At 40.9% G+C, this 17,364-nt stretch overlaps 2 protein-coding genes and 1 pseudogene across 2 annotated transcripts; all 3 read right to left on the bottom strand.

Moving 5' to 3' along the window:
* Positions 1-1,549: 1,549 nt before the first annotated feature.
* LOC112196737 (1-aminocyclopropane-1-carboxylate oxidase homolog 1) lies at positions 1,550-3,600 on the bottom strand. The gene is made up of 3 exons (XM_024337153.2): positions 2,967-3,600; positions 2,476-2,797; positions 1,550-1,948 (listed from the first exon to the last, which is right to left on the bottom strand). The coding sequence occupies exons 1-3, from the start codon at positions 3,536-3,538 to the stop codon at positions 1,697-1,699; spliced, it is 1,146 nt and encodes a 381-aa protein (XP_024192921.1). The 5' UTR covers positions 3,539-3,600; the 3' UTR covers positions 1,550-1,696.
* A 1,169-nt stretch (positions 3,601-4,769) lies between these two features.
* Positions 4,770-5,947, bottom strand: LOC112198718 (annotated as a pseudogene).
* Positions 5,948-6,270: 323 nt separating this feature from the next.
* LOC112196739 (1-aminocyclopropane-1-carboxylate oxidase homolog 1) lies at positions 6,271-14,339 on the bottom strand. The gene is made up of 4 exons (XM_024337155.2): positions 13,728-14,339; positions 12,731-13,023; positions 7,271-7,296; positions 6,271-6,809 (listed from the first exon to the last, which is right to left on the bottom strand). The coding sequence occupies exons 1-4, from the start codon at positions 14,261-14,263 to the stop codon at positions 6,558-6,560; spliced, it is 1,107 nt and encodes a 368-aa protein (XP_024192923.1). The 5' UTR covers positions 14,264-14,339; the 3' UTR covers positions 6,271-6,557.
* Positions 14,340-17,364: the final 3,025 nt, after the last annotated feature.

Below are 17,364 nucleotides of genomic sequence, written 5' to 3'. Positions count from 1 at the left end.
CATCAGTTAATTTGTAAAAAATTGATTTCTTTTCTTATTATGACATCACTTCCGTCAAGCTTTCGATTTCTTTATCCATATTTGACATATGCGTCTTACATAGAATCGATGTCTCTGTCTTTCTGTAACATCAGTTTTGTTTTTCCAAGTGATTTGTTTATCATTCTTTTACATCAATTTTGAGTCTAAAAGTGATTTGTTTATATATATATATATATATATATATATATATATATATAGACATCAGTTCGTTCATTCATAAGTTGTAGAAATCATCACAATGAGAATACAAATAGTAAGCTCCATAAGAAAATTACTATTGATAAAAAGAGAGTACAAATTATAGGGAGAAGGGGACATAAGGCCTAAACTTCTCCAAATACAAGAAAAGAAAAGAACACTCTTAGTTCATACGAATACTCTTAGTTCGTTAAGCGTGAATCCCCACAATTCCGCTTTGTTAAATATCAAAATCATTTGACAACATATATTCCAATATTTGCAGAAAATAAAAGGAATTTAAAATACATGAAAGCAACAACTTTAATTCACAAAAACTTACGTGATGGTTCTTGGCTTGAGGACGCGCGTGTTGGAGCAGGCGTGTTTTTTTTTTCCTTTCTGGACCATCTGTTCTTTGGGCTTTCCTCTCTGTTTTACTTCTTTCTCTTTTTTTTTTCTGGGCCGGCTGGGTCCCCTTTCCTTTTTTTTTTTTTTTCTTGGGCTGGGTCCCCTCTCTGTTTTTTTTTCTTCTTCTTTTTTCCCTTCGGTCTTCTTCTTCTTTCTTTCTTTCCTCTGTTCTTTTCTGCTGCTTGGGCGTGGGTGCGTTTTCTTCTTTTCTGCTGCGGATTGGATCGTTGTGCAGGCTGGTGCGTGGGCGTGGACTGGTTCACAGGTGTGCAGCAGGCAGCAGGTGGGGACGCTGGGCGAAGGGCTGCAGTGTGCAGCGAGCAGAAGGCAGCGAGTGCTCTGTACAATCATATGTAACAGTATTCCCTTTTCTTTCTCTCTCTTTTTGCCGACTTACAAATTTTGTTCACCATTTCAATCATCTCCGTACACTGTATCAACAGTAAAATTAAGACCATATCAACATATCCGCCAACTTAATTGACAAAACATCCATGTAGAAAGAGAGAAGTGAAAAAGTACTACTCAAACAACGAGAACCAAATTACCTCAATTGTTTTATTTATAAAGATAAAAAAACAATTGTTCTGATGAAGAATAATGTTAACCACTAGTGAATTATATTATACTTGTCTGTAGAAAATCTCCAATGGTGTAGAAATTGGACCACCGGATTACCAAATCTTGCTGCTGCATGTGGTTTGGTTCTATATAAGTTGCATTTAGGAGAATTATAGATCAAGGAGAACTATTCTGTCCGAAACCAATTGTAAGGTGTTTGTTGTCTTTCTGTAGTTTCAGACAAGTTGTAATCAAAAGAATTATAGATCAAGCCAAACTGTTTTTGTTATCTCAATTTTGCTAATGAATTTGTTGCCTTCTGTAGCTGTTGTTGAATCTTTCTAGAAACAAACCAAACTAACAATAGCAGCTGAGTTTACATTTTGTTGGACAAATAACTACAGCTTATTGGTGCTTGAAAGTTTCGTTGCATTTTCAACACAAAAGAAATGTTCGCCAAACACAGAATGGATTTCACTGCGGTGATGCTTGTTTGTTTCCAAGTTCAAAGCTCAAAATGAGACAAGGCAGAGGTACCATCGAGGCCTTTTTGATTGAAGTAGGCAAAATAGTCCCTAACAGTAGTCTCCCTGTACTTCGGAGGATTGTCTGCTGATAGCAACTCCTTGATGGGTCCATAGAGTTTTGTTAATGGCAGCAATCCTGTGCAAAAAAAGCTTGCAACCGATACTCGTGGACCTCTAAGGTTTGCCAGCACCCTGTGTTCTACACTCTTGAATCTGTCATTAGATATAAGCTGAAACCACCAAAAGAATTGTATTCAGTATAGTAAACAGAAAATAGGTAACTGAATCAAATTAAGAATTTGAAAAGCATCAACAAGCGCATGCTAGATATACTCATAGCGTAGCTAATAGGCAATAACTAAGAATGTACATATACATGTGGAATCATAAGGTACTTTTCCAAGTTATGGCCTATATTTAGTCAATGTAGTTTGAGGTATCTTTCTATTCTTTGGGTCTGTAGTTTACAAATTTATCATATGGATTCCTGTAATTACTTAACAGTTGCAATTAATTAAGGTCAAATCAGGATTTTTGCCAAATCAATTCTGGGAACCACAGCACTAGGGTATCCAAGACCGAAAAAGCCTTTCGCGTGCATGCCATTTGACGAAAATCCAAATCAATCTGGCCTTAATGAAACCGTTAGCTGATTACAGTTGGCAGAATTGAAACAACATGATCAAACATTTCTCTATAAAAAGTTCCATCTATAGCTTGAAAAAGATTAAGAAGAATAATCCTTATATACTCTTGCCTGCAGAAGATCTCCAATATTAACCACAAGAGCACCGTGCACGGGCGGTACATCAAACCACTTGTTCTGGTGAAGGACTTGAAGACCACCAATATGGTCTTGCAGAAGAACAGTAAGAAAGGCATTATCAGCATGTTTGGTTGCGCCTAGAGTTAGTTCTGGCTGTGGACAAGGGGGATAGTAATGGCCTGCTAACAGATGCCCCTCAGTACAATCTATGTCATTCAAGTGACTCGGCTTCAATCCAAGAGCTTCAGACAACAAGTCGAACAATAGCTTCCCCAACTTCATTACTTGGTTCGAGTACTCAACAAGTACGTCTCTACAAGATGGAAACACAAAAGCGCATGAAAACATATGTTCTTGATTCCTATGGTTGTTCTTGACAGAAAATCAAAAACAGTTGTAGTATAAAATATAGGAAAACACTACTGCCATAAAGTTACTAATTACAGGATAAAATATATATGAAGAGCTTCCTTGTCACATACCTGCATACGTCTGGCAAGTCTTCTCGCTTAGTAGGAGTTGGATCCATGTAACATGAAAAAGTATCTCTCCAATTAGTCGCCGGTGCACTATACAGATCAAAGTTGCTATTATAGAGCACAGGATTCCTGAAGTGATCGCGACCATAAAGCTGTTTCTTCACCTCAGAGTCCTGCTCAAAAAACCGACGGACCCCATTTTTTATCTCTTCAAGAACATCAACAGGTATTCCATGGTTGACTATCTGAAAGAAGCCCCAGGTCTCTGATGCCTCTCCAACTTTTGCAACAATCTCCTTTTGTTTAGTTGAATCGGAAAGGCCTTCAATATCAATGACTGGAATGCTATATTGGGTTTCTTCTGGATCACTGAAATCATGGATGGAGTACTCATCTGGTGGATGATGAAAAATTCGAGGAATCTCAGTTACTCCAGCATCAACAAGGCCTTTAACACCTTCCTTTGTGTCATCAAAAGCTTTCAGTTCACTTTTTCTGTCATAGTTGGTTGGAACCTCGGTTCTGTTGGTAGCTACCATCTTGGTCTGTGCTATGGTAAAGCTTAATGCATGCATCTTAGGCTTGACAAATAAGATTAATACCAAAAGTGTTTGAGGACTGCAAGTAAACACTAAGCGATATACTTCTGTGGCCACACAAAGGAGAATGGCAAAAAGTCACTGTATCCTTAATTGGATATCTACAAGTTGCACTATTTGACAAAAGTTCAAATGTGTTTTTCTACATATGAAGCTGAAAAAATCAATATTTCTAAAACACAGTCCTTGCAACCTTTAGTGAAATTTTTTTAAATGGTGGACGATTGAGCTACCACTCCAGGGCCGAGAGCAACTTGGGTATGGCCCCTCCCCAAGTGATGTTTTTCACAAGCTGGGGTTCGAACTAGAGACCTCCTACTACCAGGGGGATCCCTGCAGCATCCGCCCCACTTGCAGCCTAGCATGCTTCCACCCTAAACCTTAAAATGTAGTGGGAAAATATATTTAAAACTCAAAATAATAGTAACACACGCTACAGACCATTGACATCGAGGCCTTTCTGGCTGCTGTACACAAAGTAGTCCCTCACAGTAGTCTCCTTGTACCTTGGAGCATTGTCTACTGACAATAATTGCTTGATCAATCCGTAAAGCTTTGTAGATGGCAGCATTCCTGTGCTGAAAAAAGCTCACAACCGATACTCTTGGTTTGCCTATACCCTGTGTTCTACACTTTTGAATCTATCATTTTATATAAGCTGAAAAACCCCAAAAGAATTCTATCCATGGCGCCAGTATAGTAAACAGACTAGGAAAATCAACTTAATTAAAAGTTTAAAGCACTCAACATTCTAGAGAGACTAATAGGCAAGTGAATAGCTTAAAATGTCAAACATTTAAACAATGTAGTTTCTATCTAATTGAAGAAACAGTTCAATCTATAACCTAGAAAAGATAAAGAACAAGATGCTAATATTTGCCTGCAGAAGAACTCGTATGTCGACCACAAGTCTCTGATGTTTCTCCAACATGTGCAACATTCTCCTTTCGCTTAGTTGGATCTAGGAGAACTTTGAGGTCTATGACTGTATTGGTAAACCAGGCTTCCTCTGAATAAGAGGTATTGTTTAATGGAGTACTCATCATGTGGATGACAAAAAATTCGAGGAATCTCGCTAATGCCAGCATCGAAAAGGCCTTTAACACCTTCCTTTGTGTCATTAAAAGCTTTTAGTTCATTTGTTCTGTGATACTTTGTTGGAACCTCATTTCCACAGAAGCTCTTCATCATATTATTCTAAATAACCTGGTCATCTCAACAAGCTCTTCATTATCTTTTTTCGAATGTCATTTGCACATTAACAAGTATATCACTCATAACTATTACAATTAAAGCAAATAATGTATGCCTAAAGAGTACTGCTGTAAGTGTATAATTTAGTAGCACACCTAGTGTTCATGGCAAGGCAATTAAGATCCTCCTCCAAGTTCAAAGCTTAAAATGAGACAAAGCAGAGGTACCATCAAGGCCTTTCTCATTAAAGTAGGCAACATAGTCCCTAACAGTAGTCGCCCTGTACTTTGGAGGATTGTCTTCTGATAATAACTTCTTGATTGGTCTTTAGAGATTTGTCGATGGCAGCATTCCTGTGCTGAAAAAGCTTGCAACTGATACCCTAGGACCTCTCTGGTTTGCCAGTACCCTGTGCTCTACACTCTTGAATCTATCATTTGATATAAGCTGCAACCTCAAAAGATCTCTATTCAATCAACATGAAAATCCCAACAGGAAACTAGACTGAAGTAAGTACTGAGACATATTCTAAACATAACATCCTAGACCAGCCAACTAGAATAGACATACATGATCTGTGAAATCATAGTATAACAGTATTTTCTTTCTTAATTATTGCAACTCAGAAATATGTTCATTGTTTAACTTGACTTCACCATTTCAACTCGATTGTGTTATTTAGATAGATAAAAGCTAAAGCTTGCCTGTACCAGATCTCCAATGTTAACCGCTAAAGCACCCGGTACATGGGGTACATCAATCCATTTGTTCTGGTGAAGGACTTGAATACCACCAACATTATCTTGCAGAATGACAGTCATGAAGGAATTATCTGCATGCTTGCTTGTGCCTATTGTTAACTCTGGTTGTGGACAAGCATGATAGTAATGGAAGAGTAAGAAAGAAGCCCCAAGTCTCTGATGCTATTCCATCTTCTGCAACAATCTCCTTTTGTTTAGTTGGATCTAGGTGACCTTAGAGGTTTATGACTGGAATGGTAAACTGAGCTTCCTCTGAATCAGAGGTATTGTTAATGGAGGAGTCATCAGGTGGATGATAAAAAATTCGAGGGATCTCAGTTATGCCAGCATCAACAAGGCCTGTAACACCTTCCTTTGTGTCATCAAAAGTTTCTAGTTCACTTGTTCTGTCATAGTTTGTTGGAACCACATTTCTGTTGGTAGCTACCATCTTGGTCTGAGGCAAAGTCATGATTCAAACCTGATAGTGTTTGATGTGAGCTGAGAATATCATTTTAAAATGACTGAAGTTGCAGAGAAATTGCAAGTTGACACCATAGTATTAATTTCTGTGGTGACCAAACCTATTATTGCCGAAAAGCCAGTCTTTGACCCTAATTAGTTGATCAACTGATCAAGTGGTAGTTGGCCATTGATTCTGAACATGGTACTTATAAATAACAACATAGAGTTACAGTGATTATTAGCTGCAATATATACAAACAGATATATAAAAAGTTATTACTCCAAATAGAGATCATAGTAGCCAAACACTCCAACAGAAACTCGATCTTCAGCATATTACTCTAAATAATCCGGTCATCTCAACAAGCTCTTCAATGTCTTCTTTACAATGCATGTCATTTGCACATGAGTTTGAGGAAAGGGAAATCATAGCCAAACACATTAGTAACAAGTACACCACTTATTGTAACAAAAAAAAAAAACAAGTACATTACTTATAACTATTACAGTCAAAGCACCCGATGTATGAGTACTGCTATAAGTGTATAATTTAGTGGCACACCTAGTGTTCTTGGCAGGGTTCCTCCTCTCCAAGTTCAAAGCTTAAAATGAGACAAGGCAGACTTCCCATCAAGGCCTTTTTCTTTGTAGTAGACATTAAAGTCCCTCACAGTTGTCTCCCTGTACTTTGGAGGATTATCTTCTGATAATAACTCCTTGATGGGTCCATAGAGCTTGGTCAATGGCAGCATTCCTGTGCTGAAAAAGCTTGCAACTGATATTCTTGGACCTTTACGGTTTGCCAGTACCCTGTGCTCTACACTCTTGAATCTGTCATTTGATAGAAGCTGCAACTTCAAAAGAATTCTATTCAACATGAAATTCCAAAACAGAAAACTAGCTAGATTGAATCGAGAATGAAACATATACTAAACAGTAAACATAAGATCCTATACACGCCTTTAGCATAAAATAGACCTGTGTGGTCTGTGCAATCATAATATAACAGCATTCTCCTTTTCTTCTTTTTTTACTAATTGCAACTTAGAAATTTTGTTCGTTGTGTACTCGACCATTTCGAGTTTCTCTGTAGTATCATTATAGTATATTAATGGTCACAATTAAGATTGGCTGCAGGTGCGACTATTAATTTAACTCTAAAAATAAGACTGATGATATTGAATTAACAGAGATAAAAGTGAAAAATTACTCAAACTATGGGGATCAAGATAGTAATTCTTTTCCGTTAAATAAATAAAAAATCAATTGTGTTATTTAGTAAGATAGAAACAATGATGCTTAAACTCGCCTGTATAAGATCTCCAAGGTTAACCACTAAGGTGTTAGTGTGAGTCATCGTTACCTATTAGGAATAGGCAACAAGGGAATATATTGTTGTAAATACTTACCTTGTATGTGTTGTAGTACAGTAGTACACAATAGGTGTAGTACGATTGTAATCCGTTTATATACACCACAGAATGGGTGTAATAGAATATCAGAAAAGTTTATTCTCTCAATCTTGTCCTATTTGACTTGGTATCAGAGCAAAGATCCGAAAAGGACTTTGTCTCTTTCTTTCAGCTTTTTCCCAATCTGAGGAAAAACAATTGGGTTAAAAGCCAATTCTTTGGAGCCTTGAAACGACGTCTTTCGACGTCCTCTTCAGTCTCTTCAGTCGTTCGCTCGCTCGGCCTCATCTTCAGCAAAAGACAGATCGCTCCGGTCCGTCTTAGATCACCGGCGCCCTTCTCCCTGACCTTCAGTCCAGACCGGCCTCGTCTTCCGTCCCAGACCGCCTTCGTCTGACATCAGATCGATCTGCAACGCCTCCAGCTCGTCTCAGATCACCGAAGATCGCAGCTCGCCGCAGATCGCCGAAGCTCGCCTCAGATCGCCGAATCTCTTCGGTCGACGTCCACGATAGTGACTTCGACCCAGTCCTGCGTCGCCCGCTTCCAGTCGTCCGTCTCCTCTCGGTCAGACCAGCAACTCGGTACCTCGGTCACCCAATCAACCCGGTCACCCAATCCACCCGGTAACTCGGTCAACTCGACCAACTCAGTCACCCAATAATTTTCAAAAAAAAAAAAAAAAAAAATCATATATATCGCTGCAATTGTTGGAATACCCTTTTTTTCGTTTTTTTTCCGCTGCATACTCTGTGTTCTTTGTTACTGTATTGTTGTGATGGGTGGTGATCAAAGTGAAGGTCAGGGTTCTAAGACCACTGAGGTTCAGAATGTTGAGGTCTCTGTTAAGAGCCTAGAGGGTGGTTCTTTTGGTGGTACCAAGCTCACTGGTACCAATTTCCGAACATGGAAGAAGATTATGTCCGTTTATCTTCGCGGGATACACAAGATGGGACATGTGACAGGAACAATCAAGGTTCCTAGTGAAGATGACATAGAAGCCTATGCTAAGTGGGAAGATGATGATGGGTTAGTAATGTCTATTTTATTTAGAGCCATGACTGATGATGTGCTACAGATGGTAGAGGAATGTGCCACTGCTGAGGCAATATGGAAGACGTTAGGAGATCTCTATACAAATGAGTCTGATTTTATACAGGTTCATGAACTCATGTGCAAAGCTGCAGGAATGCAACAGAATGGGCAACCAGTGTCAGTGTTTTTTCACCAAGCTGAAGAATGTATGGGCTGAAATTGATCAGAAGCGTCCCTGCAAGATCAAGAATCAGGAAGATCTTGTGTGGTACCAGAAGGAGAAGGAGCTAGAAAGGGTTCATGTCTTCCTGAGAGGGCTTGATGAGAAGCATAGCAGTGCCAAGGGAGAATTGCTCAGAATGACAGACCCTCCTAGTTTGAACACAACTTTTACATACATCCGCAAGGATGAGTCTCAGCAGGAAAGTGTCAAACATGCACAGGTTGAAGTATCTAGCCTAGCCACTCAGGCCAAGTCACCTGCACCTTTCCTTCAGCAACAGAGTTCAGCCCCACTTCATCAGCAAGGTTTCCCGCAAGGCTTCTCCAACCGTCCTCGTCCTCAATGCTCTTATTGCAACGATCTTGGGCATGTTCGGGAGACTTGTTGGAAGTTGAATCCACATCTTAAACCTAAAAAACAAGGTTATCGCCTTAAGGGGAAAGCAGCTACGGTTCACTTGGTCCAAGAACCAGATTTCTATGGAGTGGCTGGCCAAGATCATCATACAGCAGGTGGAGCTACTCCTACAGCCTCTATAGCTGGTCGAGGTAAAATTGGTATGGCTTTACAGATTTCTAACTTTGTTGGTTCTGATACATGGATTATTGATTCGGGTGCCTCCGATCATATGACTTATGATAAATCATATTTTACTGAATTGTCTTCCCCATCAGTGTCCTATGTGACCAATGCCAATGGTGAGGCTTTTCCTGTGTTACGGTCAGGGTCAGTGCGTCTTACTCCTACCTTAGAACTTCATAATGTGTTATATGTGCCTGACTTATCTCATCACTTGATATCTGTCCCACAATTGAACACTGAGTCTAAATGCTCTGTAACCTTTTATCCTATGTATGTGATTTTTCAGGATCTTCTCACCAGGGAGATAGTTTGTCGGGGGTATCTGAGGGGCCGGTTGTTCCATCTGGATCAGACATACGCAGGAGAGAAACCAGGAGCACCGTCCCGAGCCGCTTTGACTTCGACTTCTGATAAGCTAAGTGAGATTTGGTTGTGGCATCGCCGTTTAGGGCATCCATCTTTTAGTCTTATGAAGAAAACCATGCCTACTCTGTTTATTGGTGTGGATGAGTCAGTTTTACATTGTGAAACATGTGTCTTGGCCAAGAGTCATCGTGCTACTTATTCTCCTAGTATTTCTAATAAAAGTGTTATTCCTTTTGAGTTGATTCATTCTGATGTTTGGGGACCTTCTCGAGAGCCTACTGTCTCGGGTATGCGATATTTTGTGTTGTTTATTGATGATTGTACAAGACTGTCATGGGTTGCTCTTCTTAAAACCAAAGATGAAGTCTTCCCTGCTTTTCAAACCTTTCGTAATCTTGTTCAGACACAATATCATAGCACCATTAAAGTCCTTCGTTCAGACAATGGGGGGAGTATGTTAATCATGTGTTCCAAGAGTTTTTTCAAAACCATGGGATTGTTCACCAAACCACGTGTCCACAAACACCAGAACAGAATGGAGTGTCAGAACGGAAAAACCGTCATTTACTTGATATGGCTCGTGCCCTTCTTTTTAGTGCTCATATGCCTAAGTATCTTTGGGGCGATGCTATACATGCTTCCTCTCATCTTATCAATCGTCTTCCATCTAGTGTCCTTCAGGGCAAAATTCCATTTGAGGTTCTCGCCTCTCATGTCTCCTTACCATCTTTTCACAATCTTCCAACTCGTGTTTTTGGTTGTGTTGCCTTTGTCCATGTACCCAAAAATCAGAGGTCTAAGTTGGATGCTCGGGCCCTTAAGTGTGTGTTTGTTGGCTACGGCGGTCATCAGAAGGGGTACAAGTGTTATCATCCACCCACCAGAAAGTATTATGTCACTATGGATGTTACTTTCTTTGAAGACATGAGTTATTTCTCCTCTTCAGATACAGCTCTTCAGGGGGAGAATTCATATTTTGAAGAGCTATATCATGGAGAGGGGGAGGAATCAGAGGGAGAAGGAGAAGGCACACAGCCAGGAGGTATTTTGACTGATCCGGTTGAAACTATTAGCTTGCCTCCTCCAGCAGCAGAAGCACCAGTTTCCATCACTCAGAATGAGGTTGAAGACACAACTGCCCCTCCTGTCATTGCTTCTACCCCTGACCCACAGCTTCCTGGTACTGAAGATCATTCATTTGAGGTATGTCCATCCACTGATACTAGTAGTAGTGAGTCTGATGGTGAGAAATATGAATTACCACATAGGACCACTCGAGGTCAATCAGCCAAAAAATATGAACCTACTCTTACTGCCAAATCAACATATCCAGTAGCCAACTATATGTCCACTAGGAGGTTGTCTAAGTCATATGCATCATTTGTGAATCAAATATCTGCTGTATCAGTACCTAACAAAGTGCAGGATGCATTGGGGGTTCCAAAGTGGAGGAAGGCTATGGATGAAGAGATGGAGGCGTTGCAGAAGAACAGTACTTGGCAACTTGTGCCTCCACCACAAGGCAAGAAGGCTGTAGGTTGTCGTTGGGTGTTTACCGTGAAGCATAATGCAGATGGATCAGTGAATCGATACAAAGCACGTCTTGTAGCAAAGGGATTTACTCAGACATATGGTATAGACTATGATGAAACTTTTGCTCCTGTTGCCAAGATGAATACTATTCGGGTTCTGCTCTCGTTCGCTGCTAATTTAAACTGGCCACTCCGACAATTTGATGTCAAGAATGCATTTCTGCATGGAGAGTTAGCCGAGGAAGTATACATGAGCCTCCCACCAGGGTATGTAGTTGCTTCTCCTGGTGAGTTTGTATGCAAATTGAGAAAGTCTCTGTATGGTCTCAAACAGTCACCTCGTGCTTGGTTTGGAAGATTTTCACAGTTCATGCGGAAGGTTGGTTACAGGCAGAGCAACTCAGACCATACCTTGTTCCTCAAGCATCAACAAGGGAAGGTAACAGCTCTAATTATCTATGTGGATGATATGGTAATCACTGGTAATGACACTGTTGAGATGGATAGACTGCAGAGACAGCTAGCTTCTGAGTTTGAGATGAAGGACTTGGGTGAGCTTAAGTACTTCTTAGGAATTGAGGTAGCCAGGGGGAGAGAAGGAATCTATCTGTGCCAGAGGAAGTATGTTCTTGACTTGTTGACAGAGACAGGTTTATTAGATTGCAGACCTATTGATACTCCTATTGAGCAGAACCATGGTTTAGCTGAGTATCCAGATCAGGTACCAACTGACCGAGCTCGCTATCAGAGGTTAGTTGGGCGCTTGATTTATCTGGCTCATACCAGACCTGACGTTGCGTATGCAGTGAGCGTGGTGAGTCAGTTCATGCATAATCCGAGTGAGAGTCACATGGATGCTGTTATGCAAATTCTGAAGTACTTGAAGTCAGCTCCAGGTAGGGGAGTACTATTTTCTAAACACAACAACATTCTTGAGGTTTGTGGCTTCACAGATGCAGATTGGGCTGGAAATATCACAGACAGGAGGTCGACATCAGGTTACTTTACCTTTGTGGGAGGTAATTTGGTTACATGGAAGAGTAAGAAACAGAAAGTTGTGGCACGTTCTAGTGCTGAGGCGGAGTATAGAGGTATGGCTCACGGAGTGTGTGAATTGTTGTGGCTGAGAAATCTGTTACGTGATCTAGGTTTCATACTCAAAAATTCCATGCAGTTGTATTGTGACAACAAGGCAGCTATTGACATATCACAGAATCCAGTACAGCATGATCATACTAAGCATGTGGAGGTTGATCGTCACTTTATAAAGGAGAAACTAGATGCCAAAATCATTAGCTTTCCTTTTGTTCCAACTGAAGAGCAATTTGCAGATGTACTTACCAAAGGAGTTTCCAGAAAGGCGTTTTATGACTCACTAAGCAAGTTGGGCATGGTTGATGTATATGCGCCAACTTGAGGGGGAGTGTTAGTATGAGTCATCGTTACCTATTAGGAATAGGCAACAAGGGAATATATTGTTGTAAATACTTACCTTGTATGTGTTGTAGTACAGTAGTACACAATAGGTGTAGTACGATTGTAATCCGTTTATATACACCACAGAATGGGTGTAATAGAATATCAGAAAAGTTTATTCTCTCAATCTTGACCTATTTGACTTAAGGCACCCGGTACATAGGGTACATCAATCCAGATGTTCTGATGAAGGACTTGAAGACCACCAATATTATCTTGCAGGAGGACAGAGATGAAGTTATTATCTGCATGCTTGCTTGTGCCTATTGTCAATTCTGGTTGTGGACAAGCAGGATAGTAATGGCCTAAAATCAGAATCCCCTCACTGCAATCTATATCATTCAAGTGAGTTAGTTTTAGCCCAAGAGCCTCAGACAACAACTCAAACAATAGCTTCCCCAACTTTACTTGCTTCGAGTATTCAACAAGGATTTCTCTGCATATTGGAAACCCAGAAAAGCATATGAGGCAGTCATTTATACCATCTTGTTTCTCCTAAAACAATAGTATATCATATGTGTGTAGGGTATACACACGCTTATTACTATTACATGTCTGCAATTATATTTTTCTAATGACCAATTCCTTTTGGTATATCAATGTATATCCAATTGTAAATGGCTTGAAACTTGTTAAATAGAAGGTTTCTTTATGCATAATGGTAATTTCTTCAATACAACCTATTGCTAGGCACAGGGTTTTTGCAATTCAAGCCAACCGACTAGCTCAGTAGCTAGCCTATAGTAAAGTTGCTCACTCATTCATAGAAGAAACCAAGAGATCACTCTCTCCTACTCGAAATATGATTCTTCATGTCCATGGCATTCTACCCTAAAATCCCTCCGATATCAGATAAGCAACTGAGCCAGTTCTAACACAGGCCAAGTACTAGCAAAGACTAGCTTGTTATGTGACTCTGCCTACCCATCTGTATAAATCTGCTTACAAGTTCTTATCTTACGGGTCTGTTGTCCAACACACCTACCCTTAAGCTGATCAATGTATGAACTCCCCACTAGTGGAAATGTCAAAACATAATCGTACCATCTAATTCACAATGGAATCTGAATTAAATAAACACTCATAAACATACCAATTATAGCACAAACAGAAAAGAGTTCAACAGTACTCTTCACGTACCTGCATACTTCTGGCAAGTCTTCTGTGTTAGGAGGAGTAGGAGCCATATAACACAAAAAACTATCCCTCCAATTAGTTGCCGGTGCACTATACAGATCAAAGTTGCTGTTGTAGACGAATGGACTACTGGAGTGATCACGAGTATAAAACTGTTTCTTCACTTCAGTATCCTGCTCATGAAACCCACGTACCCCGTCCTTCATCTCCTCCAGCACATCAAAAGGTATTCCATGATTGGAAATTTGAAAGAATCCCCAAGTCTCTGATGCTTCTCCAACAGCTGCAACAATCTCCTTTCGTTTAGTTCGATCGAAGAGGCCTTCGAGGTCTATGACCGGAATGCTAAACCGGACTTCTTCTGAATCAGAGGTATTGTCAATGGAGCATTCTTCAGGTGGATGATAAAAAATTCGAGGAATTTCAGTTATGCCAGCATCAACAAGGCCTTTAACACCTTCCTTTGTATCATCAAAAGCTTTTAGTTCATGTTTTCTGTCATAATTGGTTGTAACCTCATCTCTGTTGGTAGCTACCATCTTGGTCTGTGCTATGGTAAAGCTTAATGCATGTTAGACTGGACAAATAAGAAAATTCCAGTAGTGTATGAGGACGACAAGTAAACACCAAACGATATACTTCGGTGGCCATCCAAAGGAGAATGCCAAAAAGTCACTCTGTATCCTTAATTGAATATTTACAAGTTGCACTATTTGACAAAAGATCAAATGTGTTTTTCTAGATATCAAACTGAAAAAATGAATATTTCTGAAACATGGTCCTTGCAACTTTAGCTGACAAAAATGTATTGGAAAAATATCTTTAAGACTCAAAATAATAGTAATGAAAGCCACAAACCATATCTGCTGATGGGAGCTATCAAACTGCACCCACAAACCATACTGAAGCGTTTAGTGTTGATGAGCTTATTACAGACAGACTATTCTTTTTCTTTTTTTTGTTTATAAAACCGATATGGGATTAGATGATATTAGTTCCTCGGAGGTACACAATGTAGGGAACAAGTCCCACCCTTAATCCCAAAGGAGAGGGGCCTACCACACTCTAGGAACCCACCGCCCGTCCCCTTAACGAAAATTTTTATTAATGAAAAAGCTAAAATTGTTGTAAATGATAATGACTATTCATGTAATAGGTATTGCTTAATGTATGCGATTGACAGACTCGTAATGTATGCGATTGACAGACTCGTAATGCATGCGATTGACATACTTGTAATGTGCGATTGAGTAGTATAGCTATTATGTATTTCCTTTTGTACACATGATATAACCCTATATAAACCTCATGGTGAGATGAATACAATACAATTATCTAATTCTCTACAACACGTTATCAACACGATACTCTAACCCAAGCCCTAGCAAAAAAAAAAACCCTAACACCTGAAATTTCTTTCACCAAAAAATACCGCCAGCTCCTAGCCCTTGCAAGCCATACTGTGCGCTGCTCCTGCAGCCCTTGAGCACTCGTGTGCCTCCTACTACCCCTGCAGCATCGTCGCATGCCTGCTGCCACTGCAGCACAGCAGCACGCTCGTTCCTGTACAGATCAGCCTGATTGCACGCCCTGAAAAGTCTTGATCGGGACCTCAGATCAAAATATTTCCTTCATCAAAGTTGTTCATCTCTTCCTCTTCTATCTGACCTCCAAATTTCAGCTCTATTGGAGTCGTTTTGAGATCTGTACACCATTTGAAGTGGGAGCTATTCAGAAGAGAATCTGGTCCGAATTTCAACAAGTAAGTTTTAAAGATTAAAGTTTCTGCTTTCTTGTCTTTTAAATTCCTTTATTTTCTGCAATATTTTCAATATACGAATACGGGTTCGATTATTTAATAAAGCAGAATTGTGAGGATTCACGCTTAATGAACTAAGAGTGTTCGTATGAACTAATAGTGTTCATAATGCTCGGACTAAGAGCATCCGTAAGCATCAAATTGTAACCATATTAAAACATTATTGTTTGGTCTAGTCCAAAAGAGATTCTTGGAAATTGTTTTCTAGGTAGCATAGCTCGGAAATCTTATTATTTTAGTTTTCGTGGAAGTTTAGCTCCGAAACTAATATATCTTCTCTTCTTATTTCAGGATGTCGAATGAACCTACACTCGACTTTCCCATGCTTGACTCAACAGGCTCAGATTACCACAGTTGGGTAACCGATATTGAGAACGACCTCACTTCAAAGGGAATATTGCCCATAATCCAGGCACCTAACCCGGATCGTGTGTTCGTGCGAACACCTACTTACAAAGCATGCTCAAGCAGTTATCTTGATTCGATGCCATATGGACAAGACACTCAGATTGGAGTATATGTCGATCAAGGATGCAAGAGAGCTATGGGTAGCGCTAGAAGAGCGCTTTGGCAATGTCCAAGATTCCCTCCTCCCAGACTTGAAGGTTCAATGGAACAATCTACGCTTTGCTGATTTCTTGTCTGTTGCTGTAGATACCTCTACTAGTGATACTAGTTTGCTATCTCACCAAGCATAATTAACACCCTCTTTGGGACACCCACAAGCCATGGTGAGGCCCAACCGAGACATGCATCTTGTAGCCCTATGTTCAGGCTACGCTACGGTATCCGGAAGTCACAAATCCGACACCGGGAAGCCACGTTCCCGCCCTTGCCAACATGCCCTCATAGCTAGGCATTTCTATACTAGAATAGTGGGTTCTTGTCCCACATCTAAGAAAATGTAAAGGAGAAGCATTCCTTCACCTATAAAAGGAATGCCTCCTCCCACTTAAACACCATCCATTCCAATCCAACTCCATTACACACTTTGTAATGCACTTGGGCCGCAAGGCTCGACACACTAGTATAAGCTTTCAAGTGGACGTAGTCTCCCGCTAAGGCGGGAGGTGAACCACTATACATCTCGTGTCACTCTCTCTCTCTATCTCTTACTTATCGTTAATTAGATCCCCAACGGATCCAAGCATTAACATTGGCGCCGTCTGTGGGAAGCCAACACAAAGGCTTCGTCACGTACCATGAACTTCGGTAAACATCAAATTAGAGCTTGGTCAACGCCCGGCGGGGTCGGTCAACGCCCAACTCACAAAAGTCAACGCCGAACAAGGCTTAGTCAACGTTGATCAAACACCGGTCAACGCCGACCAACTCTAGTCAACATCAGCCAACAGAACAATATGTCCAGCGGCGACATTTTCCGCTAGCGGGTCCGGCGGCGACATTTTCCGCTAAGCGAGTCCGGCGGTGACATCTTCCGCCAGCATGTCCAGCGGCGACATTTTCCGCTAGTGTGTCCGCCGGCGACATTTTCTGCTAAGCAGGTCCAGTGGCGACATCTTCCGCCGGCGTGTCCGCGGCGACATATTCCTCCAGCGAGGCTAGCATGTCCAGCGGCGACATTTTCCGCTAGCGGGTCCGGCGGCGACATTTTCCGCTAAGCGAGTCCGGCGGTGACATCTTCCGCCAGCATGTCCAGCGGCGACATTTTCCGCTAGCGGGTCCGGTGGCGACATTTTCCGCTAAGCGAGTCCGGCGGTGACATCTTCCGCCAGCATGTCCAGCGGCGACATTTTCCGCTAGCGGGTCCGGTGGTGACATTTTCCGCTAAGCGAGTCCGGCGGTGACATCTTCCGCCAG

The sequence above is a fragment of the Rosa chinensis genome, chromosome 4, assembly GCF_002994745.2.
Source record: "Rosa chinensis cultivar Old Blush chromosome 4, RchiOBHm-V2, whole genome shotgun sequence".
Classification (NCBI taxonomy): Eukaryota; Viridiplantae; Streptophyta; class Magnoliopsida; order Rosales; family Rosaceae; genus Rosa; species Rosa chinensis.
The sequence above is the reverse complement of the archived record's forward strand: the minus strand, read 5'-3'. Positions and strand labels throughout refer to the sequence as shown.